General features: G+C 43.1%; 1 protein-coding gene across 4 annotated transcripts in view; it reads left to right on the top strand.

The window, feature by feature from the left end:
* LOC146805091 (CTP synthase 2) overlaps positions 1-22,014 on the top strand; it is a 1,453,753-nt gene that overhangs the window by 885,341 nt on the left and 546,398 nt on the right. For all 4 annotated transcript variants that reach the window (XM_085622227.1, XM_085622228.1, XM_085622229.1 and 1 more), the window contains one exon: positions 10,224-10,318. In XM_085622227.1, the coding sequence (XP_085478353.1) occupies positions 10,224-10,318 (95 nt within the window). The remainder of the gene's footprint in view (positions 1-10,223; positions 10,319-22,014) is intronic.

The raw sequence follows: 22,014 nt of genomic DNA, 5'->3' as shown, positions 1-22,014 counted from the left end.
TGCTATTGTTGAAGACTTTTGGATCATAGTAGAACAAATAAATATAGATTTCCGGCTTATGTCACTGACAGAGAACGAATGAATAAACAATAATTGTGAATACATTTAAAAAACAACAACATTTTGTTGGGTTTTCCACATTTTAGGATCACTACACATTGTTATTAAACATGGTTACATGTATAGTAATGAAAAACATATCACAAGTATTCAATCATGGTTACAGGCGGGAGAAAATGGAAACGGACAATGTGAAGAGGTCGAATGGTGCTTAAAGGGAACTTGCTTTTCCCAAGGGAGGGTGGAATGTCCTCCCACATGTGTATCCAATAGTGGAAAAATGGGAAGAGGAAACATACTGTAAACTCGGGGACGAGCCAGAAAGAGGTGAAGGGGTGGAGGTATTGCATGCCGCTTTTATATATACTGTTGGGGTGTTGGTGTTAAGTGTTCATAAATATTGTGTAAGGTACTTCGGGAAAGAGAGGGCCTGTTTGAGACCTCGGGAGAGAGCATGCAGCAGGGTACCTCGGTTGGGACTGGCGATGCTGGGGGCGACTGGGCATTCTCAGTCATTTGTTGAAAGCTCTGAAGGAGTGCGGCCCATTCAGTGGAGATGTGTCGTCGGTGCACACCCTATACCTATTTGTGTCTGATCGCGCCCTCCTCCGCTGTACCCCACTTACAGATGGCTCCCATCTAGGCCGCCAGAGGAGCCCTGCTGGTGCTCGCCAATGCACTGTGGTTCCCCTTTTCTCCAAAAGAAGGGCCATGGATGCAAACCACATCTGGACTTTGCATCCTTTCCAGTGCCGAAATACGCCTAGCGAGCAGGCCTCCCAAGTGGTAATGTCGGAGAGCCCCATGATCTCCCACAATGTACTGTGAACAGCGTCCCAATAGAGCTGTAAGGTGGGGCAGTTCCAGAACATATTCTGAAATGCTGCGCTAGGGGCTGACAGCGGGGACAGGAAAATTGTGACTGGATAGTAGCTCTAAAGTCGTACCGGTGTAATGTATGCGTGGAGTAGGATGATGAATTGTATGTTTTTAAACCCAGAGTTTCGGGATACTTTCTTTGGGAGCTGTAGGGCATACTCCCATTCCTTATTGTGTTGTGGCCTCTCAAACTCCTCCTCCCACTTGTCTCTCAGTTGGGTAAGTGATGCTACAGTGAGCTCGCGGATGGCCTTGTATATCTAGGTGATTAAGTGACATCCAGGGCCCATGTGCAGTACTGTGTGGAATACCGGGTGCGTTGCGGGTTCACCCTTGGATAGATCCCATAGCTGGCGGCAGTCCGAGATAATTTGCTGAGTCCACACTCCTCTGCCAATTGGTCAAATGAGAGAAGCTGACCTTCAGCCAAAAGGGACTCTACCTCAAGAATCGAATGAGTCGTCGAGGTCTGCAAGGCACGGGCAGTATAATGACTACTGCCCTAGGGTAGGCCCATCAGTGGTAGCAGGGTGCGGGTTGTATAGCTGGGTTCCTTGAGACAGGCGGTGGGGCCATAGCATTCAGGACCTAGCCACGGCCACCTGGATCGAGTGGGTCGAGACAGGTCGGGTTCCCAGGCAGGAGCTGACATTGGATTGCCGGTATCGGTAAAGGCCTAGTGTCAGAGCTGGCCTCCCCAGATAACACCCCGCCATCCATTGTGATAGCCACTGAAGCTGTGCGTGAGAAAATATGCTTCAAATGACGGGGCCCCACGTCCTTCCCTGTTGATTGGCAGTTGCATCTTGACCAGGGCGACTCATCGACGACCACTGCCCCAGATAAGGGAGCAAATCATGGCAACAAGTTCCTGAAAAAAAGAGCAGGGGAATGACCGGAAGATTTGTAAAGTGATAGAGGAGGCTAGGTAATAAGATTATCTTCGCCAGGGCGATTCTTCCTACAGGGGCCAAAGGAAGGGTCTTCCAGAAACCAACTAGAGCTTGTATACCTGCCAGTACCTTGCGGTGATTGCCCTCATAAAGGTCATAGGGAGAATGGTAAAGTCGAACTCCTAGATAATGAGGGGCTCTTGCACTCCAGGTGAGATTGATGTCTCCAATATGCATCTTTCACGGGGGAAGGTTGGGGTTAAGAGGTTAAATAGTGGATTCCATCCAGTTGACTCTCAACCCGGCTGTGGCAGCGAAATCCGCAAGCGTGGCCTAGTGGTGCTCGAGGTTCATTGTGATGTCCCGCACATAGAGTAGCAGGTCATCCACATACAGGGACACGATGTGGGTAATGCCCACTAGTGGAACAATTATATAGTGAGTACATACCAAGCATATTTATTGAATTCATTAAAATAGGAACATTATCAACATTGGGATCCAGAGCCCAGAAAAAGCCAAATTTTGCATCTCGAGAATACACATTTAGAAAAGTAGATGTTTATGTTAGGACTTTGCTTACAGAAGCATTAGTTTTGTTATCAGATAGAAAATAGTTTTGTCACATCATAGGACTAATGTTTTTGCATATCAGGCTCAATGGTTCAGGCTCACCCTACACCCAGGTTCTATTTCGTAAAGTTCTCCCCTCACCCTTTTGCCTAAGAACCTGCCATTAACTTTTTTCTTTGATTTAAGAGGTGGTGTCAAGTTAAGGTCGAGTGGGTTTAAAGCTGGAGTTCCCCCCATATTAAACTTAGCAATATCAGCAAACGCTTCCATATTTATGTTCATCATTAGGTCGCAGCCTACGCTAAAGACATCTTGGGGACATTAAAACAACTGACCGAGGAATGCATTCTGCCCTGTTGCCTACCATTGGCTTTGGGTTATAACTCACATTTTCTGGCTTTATTTGCTTCAGACTGTCCAGCTTGAGTTTGGCCCTCCCTTTGCCCAAACCTTGTTTACAGTATTCTTCCACAACTCGCTTTCTGTAAACAGGCCTTTAAATCGTGTTCTTATTTTGTCACATTTGCTGTGCATTCAAAGACAGAGGTCATATATCAAGCTCTCTCTTCCGAGGGAGCTTGGTGATTTCTTTTCTTTCTCTGACTTCAAAGTGAGAGAATGTATGTGACAATCCTGCTGAGTATCCATGTAAGAGGAGAGGGTAAAGGATGTTTTTTTCTAGCACACAAAAAAAAAATATGAACTGTGCTGATGTTTCAGAATATTTCAGAATTATTACAAACTAAGCATATTTATAATTCTGAAGTGTGGTGAAAGCAAATATTTAAATATAATCAAAACACATCAATACACTGGGTGATGACATTTGCACACATCATTTGTATGCTGTAAAACCGTATTAAGGTGCAATGTAATGGTTATTTGAATTGACAATGTGTTCTGTGTAATAGCAGTACACTACCACACCATGCATACTCCACACTATGCCACTCCACTACACTCCATGCTCTTCTACTCTATGGCATGCCACTCCATTCTACGCCACTACACTCCATTCTACTACATGCTACTCCACTCTGCACCCCTCCACTCTAAGGCACTTTATGACATTCCATGCCATTCGACTCCATGCCACTCTAATCTACGCCACTCACTCCATGACACAAAATCCCACTCTACTCCACTCTACAGCACTCCAGTCCTCCCACTCCTCTCCAATCTATACCACTGCACTCCACTCTAATCTACCCCACCCCACCTCACTGCAATCTACTCCACTCCTATCTACCCCTCTCCACCCAGTCTACCCCACTCCACTGCAGTATACCTGAATCCACTCCAATTTACCCCACTCCAACCTACCCGCCCCAATTTACCCCTCCCCACTCCACCATACCCCAGGCTCCCCCCACTCAAATCTACCCCACTTCAATCTACGCACACTAACCCAGTCTACCCCACTCTACTCCAATCTAACCTAATCCACTCCACTATGATCCCATCTATCCCACTCAACTACAATCTACTCTGCTTGAATCTACCCCACTCCACTCCACCCTAATCTGCCCCACTACACTCTAGTCTACTCCACTCCAGTCTATACCACTTCACTTAATGTAACCCAATCAACCCCACCCCACTCCCATCCACCCCATTCCAAACAATCTACCGCACACCAATCAAATCTACCCCACTCCACTCCAATCTTCACCAATCACCAAACTCCAATCCACCCCACTCAAATGTACCCCATTTCACTCCACTCCACTCCAATCTACCTTAGTCCAATTTGCCCCACTCCATTCCAATATAACCCATTACACTCCAAACTCCACTGCAATCTATTCAACTCCTCCCCACTCTAATCCACCCCACTCCAATCTACCCCACTCCACCACAATCTACCCCTATCCAATTTACCACAATCTACCTCACTCCACTCTAGTCTACGGCACTCCTACCGACCCAATCTACCCCACTCCACTCTAATCTACCCCACTCCTCTATACCACACCCCACTCCACTCTACCCACATCTACCCTACTCCACTTCACTCCGATCTACCCCACTCCAATCTACCACACTCCACTCAAATCTACCCCATTCCACTACAATTAAACCCACTCCACCCTAATATTCTCCAATCCACTCCAATCAAACCCACCCCAACCCTCCCTGTTCTAACCACCTCAATCTACCCCACTCCAGTCTACCCCTATCTACTCCACTCCAACGTATTCCACTCCATTCCAATCTACCCCACTCGACCCCACTCTACCCCACCCCACCCCAATCTACTCTACCTCATTCCACCCAACCCACTCCTCTTCAGTTTTACCACACTCTACGCCAATCTATCCTATTCCACTCTAATCAACATCACTCCAATCATCCCTCTTCAATCTACCCCACTTCAATCTCCCACTCCAATCTACCCTACTCCATTCCAATGCATCCTACTTAAATCCACCCAATCTACCCCACTCCTCCCTAATCTACCCCACTCCACTCCACTCCACTCTTCCCACTCCACTCCACTTTTCTCAATCTATCTCACTCCACTCCAATTTTGACTCCACTCCAATCTATCCAACTCTGCTCCACCCCACTTGACCCCAATCTACCCCACTCCACTCTACCCAAATCTATCCCACTCCAATCTACCCACTCCAACCCACCCCTGAAATCACCCCACTCCACTCTACCCCAATCTACCATACTCCATCCCACTTTACCCAATCTACCATATGCCAACCAAACATACCTCACTCCAGTCCAATCCAACCCAATCCACCCCAATCTACCCCACTCCATCCCCCAATCTGCCTCACTCCACTCCACCCCAAACTACCCTACTTCAATCTACCCACTCCTATCTACTCCACTACAGTCTACCCCATTCTAGCCCAACCTACCTCACTTCAATCTACCCCACCCCATCCCAACCTACCCTACACCACTCTATCCAACTCCACGGCAATCTACTCCAATACACTCTGCACCAATCTACCTGACTTCAAACTACCCCACTCCTATCTCACTCCAATCTATGCACTCCACTCCACTCCAACCCACCCCACTCCACTCCAGTCTACCCCAATATATCCCACTCCATTCTACCCGTCACTCCAATCTACCCCACTGTAATCCGATCTACCCCACTCTAATCCGATCTACCCCACTTCACTCCAATCTACCCCACTCCACTCCAATCTACTCCACTTCACCCCAATCTACCCCAATTCAATCTACCCCACCCCCACTCCAATCTATCCAAATCTACTCCATTCCAATATATTCCCCCCACTCCAATCTATCCCACTTTATCCCAGTCTACCCCACTTTACCCCAATCTACCCTACTCCACCCTACTCTAATCTACCCACCCCATCCCAATCTACCCCATACCACTTCAATCTACCTCACTCCCTCAATCTATCCCGCTCCACCCCAATCTACCTCACTCCAAACTACCCCAATCTACCCTACTCCATTCCATTATACCCTACTATAATCCACCCAATCTACCCCACTCTACTTGAATCTACCCAACTCCACTCTATTCTACCCCATTCTACTCTACCCCAATCCACCCCACTCCACTCTTCCACAATCAATCCCACTCCACTCTATTCCAAATTATCCCACTCAACTCTACCCCAATGTACCCTGACCTACCTTACTCCTATCTAACCCACTCCAATCTACCCTACTCCAATCTACTCAATGTACTCCATTTTAATCTATCCCACTCCACCCCAGTCTACCTTCCTCCACTTCAATCTACCCCACATCAAACTACCACGCCAGTCCACCCAACTCCATTCTACCCCATTTTACCCCACTCCTTCCATACTCCAGTCTACCCTAATCCATCCCACTCCATTCTACCCCACTCTATCCTCACTCCACTGTATGCTAATCTACACCACTCCACTCAACCTTAATCTACCCCACTTCGATCTAGCCCAGCCCTCTCCACACCACTAACATTTAGCCATGCTGAACAGAAAGCCAATCTGGTGTACATAATGGCTAAAACACATTGCCAAAACCAATAGCTGGCGCATAGACGAGACCTATTCGCTTTGCCAAGGCTAGTTCTGCTTAATGAGTGTGTCAATATATGGAGATTAATACTTTCCTCTAAAATTTCAGTTGAGGAAATGTGAAAATTAAACAAATAAATGTCAGTCAGAATGAAGCAGTAGAATTAGTCAGTAGGGCAGCCACTGAGGATATACTTCTATGTAGCTGCACCAAGACACCTGATATGATAACTTACAGTTATTTACTCTGTAATCTAGTTTCCTCTTCTAATTAAGGCAAGGAAACATGGTTTAGGTCTCAAAATGTCACTGGATATATTTAAAGCAACAGGATTTAAAAGAACATAAACATGCAAAAACCAGCTTAAAGTAACTGTTGTAATATTTTCTATAATAATTTGCTCTTACTCTGCAATTGTGCTTGGGAATTTCCCCACACTTTGACGGATGGTAAATACAATAGGATGAAAGAGAATATGTTAATACCTTAGTAACCTTTGTATGTTTGGTCTATTAGCACAACTTTTTTTCTGGCAACTCACTCTCTGTTGTGTATGGCACACTCTTAGATGAGATATAAAGGAATCAAAGGGAATACTTAGCAGGTTGATCATTGGGCTTCATTGTACTGGGACAATCTTTGGTCAATTCCTTGGCTGGTTGGGGAGCATTTTGTGTCCCGGATCAGGAGGCCATCAGACTAAGCCTTTAAGTCACTCTGGGGTACTAGGTTCAAGATAAAGTTGCAGGTTCAGTTCTTCTTCCCCAGGCAAAAGAGCAGCAGTTTCTTTAAAGCAGCAGTCCAGGAGAGTGGCAGTCCTTGTAGCAGCATAGCAGTCCTTGTTCCAGGAAGAGTATTCACAGGTCCAGAAGTGTACTGAAGAGTTGATGTCTGGGGGTCCTCTCTCTATACCCTGGTGTCCTGGTTCTGGAAAGTGGGAGAATCTTCTAGACCATGTCTTTGAATTCCATAGAATTTCCTTCCTCCCCTTTCCTGGCTCCAAAGTGGTTGCACTGACAGTGCTGGACCATTCGGCCCCTTGTGTTAAGGCAGCGTATAGGCTATTCAGTTGTAAGTGGGGCTGCGCTCAGTTTTGCTGCCCAGCCTTTCAGCAAATGGCCCATCCAGGCACACTTAATCCCTCTATTGTGTGACTGTTTGGGAGGAATTTACAGAGTCTGACTGTCAGTTACACCAAGTAATGTGACCCAGGCAGGCTGCAGGCACCAATTGGATAAGGCAAGAAAATACCAACTTTTTAAAAGAGGCATGTTTCGAATTGCAGTTTCAAATCCGACTTCACCATAAGTTAGGATTTTAAATTTTGATTCCAGAGACACCAAACATGGACTGGTCATCTCTTCCCATTTGGAAATTATGCCTGTAAAGTGTAATAAGGCAACTGCAATGTTATCCTATGGGACAGATAGGCCTTGCAGTACTGAAAAACGAATGTAAGAATTTTTCACTACCAGGACACTTAACCCCTTCGGTGCCATGCCCTTTCCCCCTCCTGTGCCGGGCGTTTCACACGCGGGTGGGGTTCATGACGAGATAGTCTCGTCATGGGCACAGCGCGACCGTGCTCCATGACGAGACTATCTCGTCATGGGCACGGAAGAGGTTAAAACTAAAAAGTACATGTCCTCCTTTTTAAATACATTGCACACTGCCCTCTGGGCTGTCCGTGGGCCTACTCTAGAGGTGACTTATATGTATTAAAAAGAAAGGTTTGGGCATGTGAAAAGGTTTATTTTGCCAGGTCAAAATGGCAAGTTTAAAAATGGAGCAAACACAAGGAGATGATGGATGGAGCTCTGAAACTCTTCAGACACTCACCCCCCAGTCACAGATCTGGATTGAACCCATCATCGTTCTTTAGCTCACTTCGCCACCCCAGTTCAGACACAGCTATATGAAAATCAGTCTTCACCCTGTGCCTCATGGGAACAGACCAGTCCAAACTGCCAAGACGTGTATTCCCTGAACCGAAAACAAGCATCCTGGGACTGGTTTTGGGCTAACAGCCCTCATCAGCTAGGCTAGCTTGAATACAGTGGCAAAGTGAGAAAGGGGCCCACATCTGGGCATACCCAACCAACTAAGGGCAAACAAAGCAAACACAAGGAGATGATGGACGGAGCGCTGAAACTTTGCAGACACTCACCCCCAGTCACAGATCTGGGTTGAATCCATCATCGTTCTTTAGCTCACTTCACCACCCCAGTTCAGACACAGCTGTATGCAAATCAGTCTTGACCCTGTGCCTCATGGGAAAAGTCCAGCCCGAACTGCCAAGCCATGTCTTCCCTAAACTGGAAACAAGCATCCTGGGACTGGTTTCGGGCTATCAGCCCTCATCAGCCAGGCTAGCTTGAATCCAGTGGCAAAGTGAGCTAGTGACCCACGTCTGGGTATACCCTGCCAACTTAGAGCAAACAAAGAAAACACAAGGAGATGATGGACGGAGCGCTGAAACTTTCCAGACACTCACCCCCTGTCACAGATCTGGGTTGAATCCATCATCGTTCTTTCGCTCACTTAGCCACCCCAGTACAGACACGGCTGCATGCACATCAGTCTTCACCCTGTGCCTCATGGGAACAGTCCAGTTCGAACTGCCAAGACGTGTCTTCCCTGAACCGGAAAGAAGCATCCTGGGACCGGTTTCGGGCTACCAGCCCTAATCAGCTGGACTAGCTTGAATCCAGTGACAAAGTGAGCAAGGGTCTGAACTGAGTTGGCGAAGTGAGCTAAAGAATGATGATGGATTCAACCCAGATCTATGACTGGGGGTGAGTGTCTGAAACGTTTCAGCACACCGTCCATCATCTCCTTGTGTTTGCTCAGTTTAAAAATGGACACACAGGATTTGCAATGGCAGGCCTGAGACATGTTATAAAGTGCAATATAAGTGAGTGGCACAACCAGTGCAGTAACATTTATTTACATACCCTGGGCACATGTAGAGCCAATTTACTTGGGACTTGCAAGTACATCATATAGGCCAGTTGGGTGTAAGCCAATTCTACCATGTTTTAAGGGGAGAGCCGAAGCACCTTAGCACTGGTTAGCAAAGGTAAAGTGCATGGAATCCTAAGGCCAACATGAACTAATTCTGAAAGAAAGTGGAGGAGTGAAGGCAAAATGTTTTGGGGTGACCCTGCAGGGAGGGCCATGTCCAACAAACACTAATAACACAGTTGTGCTTGACGCTAAGCTGTGCAATTACCTTTTAAGATAGCAATGCCTTAGTAGTACTCCCCAACTGTAATATTGACTGAAAAGGGAGGTGGAAAGCCTTTTTGCCTCAGAGTTCTCCTGATGCTCCTTTTGTCCCTCTTTACGAGAGTAGCTGTAAAGGTTACAAGATAATGGTTTGAACCAATAAAAGTGAAAAATGCTGATTATCCATTCCATTTTGACACCCCCTAAGAGGGCAATAATAGGAGGTTCTTCAACTGAAAGTATTTTTAGGCATATCTAGAAATTGAGAGACATGTCAATAAGAGATAACACTCAATAAAAAGGAGATTTCTGAAAAGTACTTTGAGGCCTTTTTCCCAGAAGGGCAAGCTGAACTTCCATGGCAGTAAATATATTTTATGGTATGTAACCTCTATTACAACTTTCTAATTTTCCTTCAATAAATACAGGCTTTAACATTTGTTTTGTCCAATATAACTGTAGTTATGTGTGCCATTTTACATTTTCATAGAAATAATTTATAAACTTTATTGATATAAGAAGGGGAATTCATTAAGTGATAATATTTGCTTATTGTTTTATTAATCTTTATTGTTTCAGTGGAATTTTGGTTCCGGGAGGTGTTGGCATACAAGGCACTGAAGGTAAACTCCAAGCAATCTCATGGGCAAGAAAAAGGAAGATACCCTTTTTAGGTAAGATATTAAAGTATTTTTATTATTTGTGTTTTAGATATGGCAGTAAGGTGTAAATAGTGCTTTGTAGTCTTGCATATAAATTTTAACTGAAAATAAGAATTTTTTCATAGATGGACACTGATTTGCTTTCTGGGAGAGAATTCATCAGATTATCAATAGATCTCAAATTCCTACTCTTCCAAATCTCTGTATATCTTCTACAGAAGTCACTAAAAAACACAGGACATAACATACTATAAAATGGAAACATGAGCCATCTACACTGCCATACTTCCTATACTATACCTTAGGAGATCTCCACCCCAGTGGCAGACGTTTACATATGTTGAAGTATAAGGCAAATGTTAAAAGATTATGAAGCTCAGATTTTTTTTTAAAACTATTTCATGTTAAATATTTTTGTATAATAATGTTATACATTTATTTTAAATGTAGAACAATGTGGAAATGCAAAGGTGTAGAACATTAGAAAAACACGATACAGCACTATAAACTTAACTTTTGATTAAAAATTAGATACATTAAATTAAAATAATTTTTCTGAAGTTTAAATAAATAAAAAAGTACAAATATTATGTTTTTATTGTGTAAATAAAAACATTGAAAGCGAAGTACTAAATTAATGAAAACCAATGTAATTATATTTTTAATATTACAAAATTATTTACATTTAAAAGTGTTATTACAATTTGTTAAAATAACATTTTATTTTAATATAATGTTTTAACATTAATTTATATATATATTTATATTTGTAGCTATTTTAAATAACTGAAGTTAACATTATTTCCTATGGGAAAATATTTTCTATGGGAGAGTGTTACAGTATTCATGGTTAGCCATGTGTGGTGCTGAACTTTCTACTGCTCCTGTTTGGCAGTATTATCGTTGCACTTGTAAATTTGGCTTGCCCCTCTTTTTCAGGTGTGGAGATGTGTAAGACTAGACTTTGTACCAACTACATACTCGGATTTTGTAAATAGTCCAAAGTAGTAAAGTTAAATTACTCACAAGTGTGTGTTAACGTTGTGAATATTTCCTCTAGGTGTTTAATTAATTAAACAAATACATTACATGTAACTTTGTTTACAAGCTGAAGTTTAATTCTGTGGGGCCTATTTACAAACTGCCCTTTGTAGTGTGATTTCTAGTACTACAATAGTACTACAAGCGTACTGCAAACTGTTATTCACAAATTACTTGTGGAATCCTATGCCTCCACCTGTCCTACCTTTTTCAGTGGATAGATATTTCCCCCATATATGCAGTTTCTGCACATGTAGGAATAAATTTTACTAGCAAATGTGGGAGGTACGGTAGAGTGGCTGTATAATGTGTAATATTTATTAATGAAGGGCAGGGGTTCAGGGAAGAGGAAGAGTAAGAAGGAGTTATGGGAGGGCAAGACAGGGGTATAGGGAAAGACATGCAGCAACCTGCTAAAGAGTAAGTCCACTCCTATTTACAAGCTGCACTTCTATAGTTACTAATGCCAAAAACGACCTAAAACAGTGGTAAATGTACTTCAGCTCGAAGCTGAAGTAAGCCCAGCACCACACATGTACAACTACTGGTACCGCAATACCAACTTCCCCTAGAATATAGATATAAATAATTGTAATTTAATTTAATGTAACCGCATTTAGAAATAAAACATTTTAAATTTTATTTTCACATATTTGAATAACCTTTTAACATTAATTAAAATTAGTTTTTAATACATTTTGTACAGCACCTTTAACAATTATTAATTCATAACAAAAAAATATTTTTTGAACTTTAAATGCCTTTTTTTAATTTAAACTTCCGAAAGAGAATTTTAATCTGCCTTAAATTGGGGAAAAATTTAGTACACTCAGAGTGATAAATCCAGAAGCCCCTGTACAGGTGGTTCTAATAAGGTACCTGTTAGAAAAGTGCGTACCTCAGCACATAACTTAGGCAGCTCTCCCCTGCAAATGCACAGCTGCTAGGCCTCCTTGTGTATCTCTTGGTAGCCCCATATTAAATGCCCTCTTCTCTCTCTGTTGCCTGATCAAAAACCAAGCCCCATCCCATCTTGTTTCAGGTCGGTGGTTCCTAAAATTTCACGTATGTCAATCAACATTGTAGACGTCATAGGTGACTACTAAGGGAGCTCTTATACCAAAACTGTGATTTATGTGTGTATATTCCAATCATCATCTAGTCTGCCAAGTATGGCCTCAGTGTTTTCAAACTGTCTAATTTTAAGAAAAATAGCAGAGAATGTGGTATGGGAGAACAAGGCCTGAATTCTTCACTGTGATTATGATATAAAAAGACTCTGTGAAACGGACACATGTCCTGAACAGGAACATGAACTGAAGGATAGAAGGATTAAGCACTTATCAGAAATAGGCTGAGGGCCACTGCTAGCATGATAACAGATGTTGTGGGGAAACTGTAATAAAAAAAGATAAGACTCCTCCTGGCAAGCCACAATAAGTTTACTGTTGCTGCAGGGAGAGAAGCTGTCTTCACACAGGTAAATAGCTGGTCTCAGATTGCCGCTTGCAGGAGCCCAATTAAATAGTCAGGCAAACAAAGTATCTTACAAAAGGTCAAATAATCGGTTACTCAGTAATATTTGTTACAAAAACATCACATCACCTGTGTCTTTAAGCTCCTGACCTTTTCTCTATACATTCTTTATTGTAATTCTAACAATGTTTATCAAACCATTCATTTGCTTCTTTTGTATGCATGTGTATTTTATTTCTCCGCTCCCAAGACTTCTTATCAGATTCTGTGTACTCTTGGTTGATTCTATCTCCTGCTCATATTCTTTCAGTCATGTTTTTAATATACTAGGACAACAGAATATGTGCTTGTGTGTTGTGAGCCTACATTCCTTTAAGCTCCCTTTAACTAAGACCTTGCTGATCATGGACTTTATTTCCTAGTGAACTTTCCACCTGTCTGTCATCATTGTGGATTTTAGGCCTGCACTGCTATTTCACCACATATCATTCTGACACTCTCTGCTGATATCTGTGGTAGTGCAACTTCTTCACATTTAGTTTCTTCTCTAACACAGCAGAACTACCTAACAGTTTGAACCCCACAACAGCATGCCTACTTACAGAAGCAATCAAGGTTCTAAAGAGCACTTGGCAAACGTATAGGTAGGTTGGCCATCTAGATTGATGTATTTGCAACAGACTCTTCCTACATTGTGGTGGGGGTTAGTCGGTTATCCTTATAGGGATCAGTAGGGCAGGCAAGTAGGGAAAGGATTCTTACAGTTTATTAGGTACAGGATCATTTGTGGAAGGGTCTACTGGCAAGGATCGGGAAGTAGTGAGCCAACCCCAAGCAAAACTTACTTTGGAACATTAAACATTTGGTAGACAGTTAAGTGGGGTGCAATAACACAGCACCCAAATGAATAGGCCACTATATGATCCTCCTTCAGGAAACACACCCAATTGGGGCAGACTGTGCTGTCCTTGGGCAGCAAATGTACAAACCATTAACCCTCCCAGGATTCACTCATAGCTGCTGTGGAGTTGCTCTCCTGGTCAAGACAACAACTTACTTTGAAATCTTGAAGCGTGAGAAGACCCTGTGAAAACTGCATGAATGGGATGGGGGGATGGGCACAGTACACAATATTAAGAGCATATAACTTGTGTCTAACTACAAAGGGCCACACTGGAAAGACTGGGTCCTAGAAAATTAGCATGCTATTCACATTGTAGGGGGCGACTTCAACAATATCTTATCCCTTGCTATAGACAGGACCTCTAATAACGATGGTGAGACTGATAGCCCCCACAGAACTGTCCATCTTCACCTGAACCTTTCGACTAGCAGATGAATGCCAAGTTAAACTCTCTGGGGATAGGGAGTACACTTACATATCGGGGGCCATAAAACCTCCTCTAGAGTGGACCATCTCTTCATCCTGACTTTAGTGATCCCCGCATAACATGGTACATCTCACCAGAGATATGTTGGATCAGTCCCCCATCCACTTAACCCCTAGAATTAATGGTCACTGCAGAGGAAACACATGGAAATGAAGTGCATGTGAACTAAGTAGCATAGACATGTATTGGCACTTACAAAAGCAGCATCTCTATCTTTTCAGGAAAATGAAGAGTCAGTGCAATCCAAAGTAACGTTCTTTGAGGCCTATATGGTAGTGCTTAGGGAACAGGCTCAAACCGTAGTACTGCCAAAAAGAAACACAATTTAGAAAAGACCTGGGTACCTGGGGAGAGGGTTCTAGCCAAAGAAAGGATCTTGGGGAACTCTACAACTTCAATGGAGATTAGGCACCTTTAAGCAGCTCAACAGACTGGATAAAGAGAATAGGAAAGTGGGCTGCATAAAAGATGGGTCAGGAATAAAGGCAAGCATGAATGTTGAGATAGCAGGGACCTTTGTTGGGTTCTATCAAAAGTTATATTGGTCAAGGAAAGCAGATCAGAATAGAAAGTGACTGATTGCCTGGGAGAGTGGAAATCTCCAGGCTGATAGATAAGCTTAGTGCTTGCCTCGAGGTCGATTCTGCCCTGGAGGAAGTCACAGAATTGATTTCACAGCTATAAAATGGTAAGCCAGGACCAAATCAAGCTGCTCAAAATCCTCGCAATACAAATAATCCCATACCTATTTCATTATTTACAAGGGGCTAAGACACTGGTAAAGTTGGCTCCTGACCTTTGCCACTCTCTATTCATAGTTATACCAAAAGAGGGAAAACAAAAAGGGAAAACCTGCATCGGACGGAGTGCTCCTCCAACCAATTTCAATCCTTGTCACCAAAATCAAGATGTTGGCAAAATCCCAGGCAGTTGGCTCCTCAAAGTGATAACCACCCTAATACACCTGAAGCAGTTGATCTTCATGCTGTGGCAATCCACAATATTGAATATTATCACAATTAGCTCTTGGGGGAGGAGGCATAGATGACCTGGTAGCTATCCTATTCGTCAATTATAAAAAGGCATTCAACTCAGTTGACTGAAAGATCCTGTTCAAGATTGGACCTGAATTCGGTGAATGGGTAAAACTTCCCTGTACTGGAGAAGCAGCTTCAGTCAAGACTTATGGTATCATTTCTCTTCCGTTTGATTTAGGCAGAGGTACAAAACAGGACTGCTACTCTCCCAGCCATCTGCATGCTGGCTCATTACAGCCTCAGGAGTGCACAGATTCAAACTAGAGAGTGGAGTGTAGGATAACATCTTGCTGTATGCAGATGACGTTCTCTTATAAGCAGTAAATCCTTTACAGACAATACCCTTATTCCTGCAGATGTTTTCTTCCTATGGCGACTTTTACGAATATGGTATGAAGTGGTCAGGCCCATGGTTCTAGTATCTGATTACTGGGATACAGAGTGGCTGGCCCAGACAGCCTCTGTGTAACTGGAGAAGGGTTTAAATACCTGAGAATAGAAGTAACCTGGCAGAGAGACACCTTTTAGGTTTTCAAATAATATAGTGGTCGAGTTCCAAGACTATGTGAAACACTGAAGGAAACTATCACTCTCTCTACTGAGTAAAGCAGGCATTTTCAATATAATCCCCCTTCTCAAATATAAGTATTTCATACAAGATCCTACCCATGTAGTTCCTGGCTCCTTTTCAGACAATAGATGGGAGATTTGAGGACCATCCGCAGGGATAAGAAGGCTCCCCAAGTATGGATGGACTGCCTCATAGCACATATCTACAATGGGGATATAGGATTGCCAAGCATTCAACAGTTCTAATGGGGCTCTCATCTCCTTGTGATGAAATACAAGGTGCACTCGCCCAGATATGTACCATTGATTCAAATAGGCAGATTGTCCAGGAAGGGAAATCCTATCATCATGTCACATATGGGGTAAAGACAGAGATCAAACTATTAGCTGACACAAAGATGGCAATCGGGTCATGGAAAATTGCTAGAAAGTTTCATCAGTAGAATCTCAGTAGTATTTCAAAATTAGGAGAAAGGGCAAGAAGTCGGGATATAAACACATTTGTTCAACTACAGGTAGAGTACAAATTGTCCCAAACCCAGGAATATCTATCTGCAATTTCAGAACTTCCCAGCCAATTACCCAAATGAAAGAATGGACCTGCCACAAACCACCCACTTAAAAAATAGGGTCCTGATCAGTCAACTGGCAAGGGGAACCATTTCATGCATTTATAGAACATTAATAAGCAACATTCTGCATTGCTTGAGTACTCTCAGGAGCATATGGAAAAAAGTAAAGGGCCCCCAGAAGATATGGAATGGAAGGCCTTAAGTGGCTATTCAAACCTATGCCTCATTTATCTAAAGTTAGTCCGCTGTTCATACAAAATGGACTTAGCAACTCACAGTTCTTGGCAGAAAGGTGGGGAAGCTGCAATGTAATTCTGAATAGAGGAACCACATGCGTTTTCCACCATACTAGTGATAAAGGTTCTACTTATTCCTCAATGTTTGATCCTAGGTATGTCATATCATGTTGATATGGTGAGGAAAAAACTGATTATTTGTCCTATGGGCCTTATGGTGGTTAGACAGGCAAAGCAAGAAATTAGTTTCACGCACAGTGCCCAACTCGATAGGTGCTACTGGGATGTTGGCTGGTGCATGGATGTGGAGGATGTGGTATTTGAAAGCAGGGGCTGACCTCCCAATTTCCAGAAAAATGGGGAATCCTAGATAACACACTTCGGTTTATTATATTGAGTAGATGGGATTGCTTGGAGATAAGTAAACAATTTACTAGAGGAGGAACTATAATAAGAGGCCTGGTCATTAACAAATGCACCAATGCTGTGAAAGTCATGCTTTCTAAGTGACAACATTGGAGCGTCCTTCTTTAGAAATAAAATGGTTCATGCCTAAAACTACTCAATATGTGGTTTATTAATTTCACATTTCTGGGCTTCCTAAATAAAAACACATGATTTCAAGAAAAGGACAATGTTTGGTAATTCCTAAGATCATATCTGTCAGTATTACGCATTGTTAGATTTGGGGGTCTCTAGTTGGCATAGGTAGGTACCTGTGACAAATAGGGACCCTTGCATCTAGTCAGGGTAAGGGGCTACACTCCTAAAATAACCCCTGCTCACCCCCTTGGTAGCTTGGCCGAGCAGGCAGGCTTATCTCAGAGGCAGTGTGTAAAGCATTTGTGAACACATACAGTAATACAGTGATAACACTACAAATGGACATCACACAGGTTGTATTATAAAAATAAGTATTTTTATATATACTTAACACAAGACCAAACGACAAAAATCCACAATACTGTACTCAAAAATAGTCTCTCAAATGTTATAAATTAGCTGTTCTCTCAAGTTGTAAATGCGACACTTTACTCTCAACGTACCTTAGATGCATAACGCAAAGAAAACAAAACTGTTGCAGGGAAGGTTATGCGTCGGTTCCTTACACGTAGGGGAGTGGATGCATCGGTTCCTTACTGCTGCGCAGGGGAGTTGATGCTCGCTTCCTTGCTGTTTGGGGAGTTGATGCGTTGGTTTCTTATTGCTCTCCGGTGCGATGCGACCCGCTAGCACCTCGATGCAATACTCTTGTCCGGGGCGATGCGACAAAATGGCGTCCTGGTTGCGATGCGACAACGCTGGTGTGATGCGTGCATGCCCGACGGCCGTGCGGCGATTCGATGATCTTTGGAGCCGCGACAGACCCTGCGACGTGCTTCTCCGGTGATACAACGATGACCTCTGTGACAGCATCCCACTTCTCCGCCGACGAGCGGCGCTTCGGCAATGCTATGATGACAGCGGTGGCTCGCTTCCTCGGCGATGCGATGACTGCGGCTGCGGCGGCGACACGCTTCTCGTTGTTGCGTCATGCTTCCAGCTCCCAGCAACACGCAGTCTCTCAGAAGGCCCAGCACAACAGCAGCCACTTCAATTCCCAGCAAGGGAATTCAGGGGGGAAGCTGGTTGGTGAAGTCTTGTATCCCTGAGACTTCAGGCAGCAGGCAAGCTCTAGTTCAAGCCCTTGGAGATTCTTCTTCAAGTTGATAGAAAGCACACTCAGTCCTTTTCTCCTCTCTTTGGTAATGAAGCAACCACTGCAGGCCAACCCCCAAACACACAGCACAGGGGTAGTCTCCTCCTTCAGCTTCCTGGTTCTTCTCCTCCGCAATGGTTCGTCTTGATTCCCAGAAGGGATCTCAAGTTCTTGGGTCTGGGTCCCAGTATTTATACTCCTTTTCCCTTTGTTCTCTGAAGACGGAGAGGCCTTTGCCTAATCCAAACCAGTTCTGGTCAGACCTGGAGCACTTTGTTGACATGTCTCCTTCTTTCCTTTCACAGTGCAGGGCAGGGACATCAGAAACACCACAGGAAGTGGAGCCAACATTGTGGAGGGAAGGCCCAGCCCTATTCAGGTCCCAGGTGCAACCCCTTCCACCCATCTAGATGCAGATCTCTCTATTCAGCCTTGTGCTGACTCACCCTGTCTCCTGGAATCCCCCAGCCCCTGTCAATCAAACTCCAGACAAGGAATACACAGCCTAGCAGAGGCAGTTTTGGATGGTTAGACAAGAAAATGCCTACTTTCTGAAAGTGGCATTTTCAAACAAAGAATGTTAAAACCAACTTCACTAAAAGATGTATTTTATAATTCTGAGTTCAGGCATACTAAACTCAAATTTCTACCATGTTCCCTGAGTCAGTTAGGATTATAAAATGTAATAATCAAACTGCCCATTCTGGCCTATGGAGAACAGGTAGCCTTGCAATAGTGAAAAACGAAAATGGCTGTAATTCACTATCAGGGCATGCCACACACATTAGGGCATGTCCTACCTTTTACCTACAATGCACCCTGCCCTTGGGCCTACCATAGGGGTGACTAATATGTATAAAAGGGAAGGTTTAGGGACTGGCAAGTGGGTGCACTTGCCCAGTCAGCATGGCAGTACCAGACTGCACACAGGCTCTGCAATGTCAGACCTGAGACACACTTTGCAAGCTGCTCCAGTGAGTGGCACACTCAGTGCTGCAGGCCCACCAGCAGCATTGGTTACAAGCCCTGGGCACACGCAGTGCACTGTACTAGGGTCTGACAAGTAAACCAATCAAGCCAATCATGGAGTCACTAATCCATACATAAATTTACCATAGGGAGCACTTGCACTGTGGCACTGAACAGCAGTGGCACAGTGCCCAAAGCATCTATAACCAGCAAAAACGTATGAGGCAACAGTAAAAAATGGAAGGGAGACCCACGCCAATAGTGCCAGGTCTAACACGCATGTAATATATACATCAAATGTATGCTTTGAAGTGTTTTGTGTACTCTGTCCCCAAAATCTCTAAGGCTTGTGCTTTTTGATTTCATGACAGGCCAATGCAAAATCTTTCGGGATGATATTTCATTTGCGAGTGACTGGCCATAAATTTTAGGGACATATAGCACAGAATGGCTCATTTTAATCATCAAAATAAGAAAGCGCAATTCAGGGGCCATAGTCGTGAAATTGTGGCCAAGGATTGTCGTATGGAAATAATAATTCAGGTAACAATCTATACAAAAGGGGTTGAATGAGATAACAAAGATCTAACCCAACATTAAGAAATCCTGGTTAATTGCAAAATAATTACTGAGAAATGATGTACAAAGGTTCTCTGGGGGGACTATGAACCCATGCATAATGGATGAAAATTACACCAAGACTCATTCATACCCCAAAAGAACAAACGCCAGAGATATCAGTTTACACCAGTAAACTGGACCTTCAGCTCAAATGACTGAAGGTCTGAGGGCCCCAACAACATGGTATTTACTTTTCTTCCAGGTCCACCACCAACCGCTCACTTCATCTATTGACCTAAAGCATGTCCCCCATTTTCTCCAAGTGGTATATTTAGAATGAGGCAGAGGCTGGGTCAGATAAAAAAAAATACAGAACCAACCATGTGGGCTCAGGACTTGACACAAGTGATACAGAGCAAGGGTATGGAAAACTAGTCAGAATTAGTCAGGCATTCACCTAGTAGTCAATTTGAGTAACAAATAATTGTCAGGCTACAACTCCAGATACATAACAAAGGCCTAGGCTTTGTCCCCTCCCAAAAATGTGATGGTTTCTTAATTGCAAAATAACGGATCGAGTTCTTTAGTAAAATACTACCTAGATTCTTCTTTGATGATCCGGAAAAAAACACTTGACCTATCACTAACACAGGCCTAAAGAAAAAAAATCAAGATTTCTTACCCAATCACACACCCAGCCCTCTGAGGTAGCGAGATTAGAGTAAGCTGTCCTGAAGGATTTAGAGACTAGCCAACCGCAAACTACCATGGGTTTTAATTACCTATTGGAAGCCATAACTACAACAACACGCTGATAAATTTGGTGCTTTTATAGTTCCAACACACAAACCCTTTCAGAATGAGTGCAGCCACAGATTTGTGAAATACTGACTCTGGACTGTACCAAAATAATTAACTCACATATAAGGAATAGGATTTTTGCAGGGTGAGGTACAAAACTTGAGGCAGAGTTACTGCCTTTTTTTTACATGTCACCCTAAGTACACAAACCTTGGCCCACTCCTAGTAGACCCATTAATTTTTCAACCATTATCATTATTCTGAAGCTTTCATCTCAGTGCCTTCTATTTTTTAAGTACACAAAAGATGTCCCATATATACTGCATGCTTTTCCTTTGGATCCAACTAGAGATATCCTGATGGTCCTAAATGCAAAAGTCATATGCACAAGTATTCCTCAAATAGCACTACAGTACAGATAGTAGAGGACACAATACTTTACAACACAAATAAATACATCACTTCTGTCCCTTTTATCATGGAAGATGCTGGAATAAAACTTCAAGATATGTTCTTTCAATTTCAGAACACAGTTTACCACTAGGGTACCTCCATAGGTAGGACAAATGCACCTAGTATGGCCTGTTTGTGTGTTCATAATTTTGAAATGCAAAAACTCTACACACCCAACAATGCATTTCATGCCCATATAGTGATATGGAGATATTTGTATTGATAACATCTTGGTGATATGGAGAGGTAGTGAGCCTAAAGCCACATATTTCATTCAAAGGGGCAACATTCAGAATCCATATTTGCATTTTACCACCATGGGAAAATGATCCCTTCAGAACCCCTTATTTGTTCTTGGGGAAGGAACTTTGAAAACAGCTGTCTACAAAAAATGTATGGATAGGAACACACTGTAACATGTATGAACAGGAGAGTTTACCATATGGACAGTTTCCTAAACTAAAGCAATACTGTACAGACAATATTACCTTTGTAACACTACTGGATACTTTGACCAAATAAATATTTGATAGGCAGGGTCCAAGCAAGCATGTGCCAAAAGCAAGAAAGTATGCTTGTGGTAAGAACTGCAAGGTCCTTTTGGAAACCATTGCGAGGGAGCAACCTAAAAGACTCACTTTTTTCCATCACATAAACAGTCGTTCCAACAAGCTGACTAACATAATCAATGCACTCTGGGTTTCTACAATGTGGCAAAATATTATTCGCATTTTCGAAGCAAAGGAACATAAATGTTTACCTGGAACATAAGAGACCAAGAACCACTACACCCAGCCTGAGGCAAGGTACCCTTTGAACCGCCCACCAGTGAATAGCCATTAATTAGTCCTATGCTAATTACAATGTCTGCCAGTTCACTACCATTGCCAAAGAAATTGATG

This window comes from Triturus cristatus, chromosome 8, assembly GCF_964204655.1.
Source record: "Triturus cristatus chromosome 8, aTriCri1.1, whole genome shotgun sequence".
Classification (NCBI taxonomy): domain Eukaryota; kingdom Metazoa; phylum Chordata; class Amphibia; order Caudata; family Salamandridae; genus Triturus; species Triturus cristatus.
Note: the sequence above shows the minus strand (reverse complement) of the source record. Positions and strands in the feature narration are given on the sequence as shown.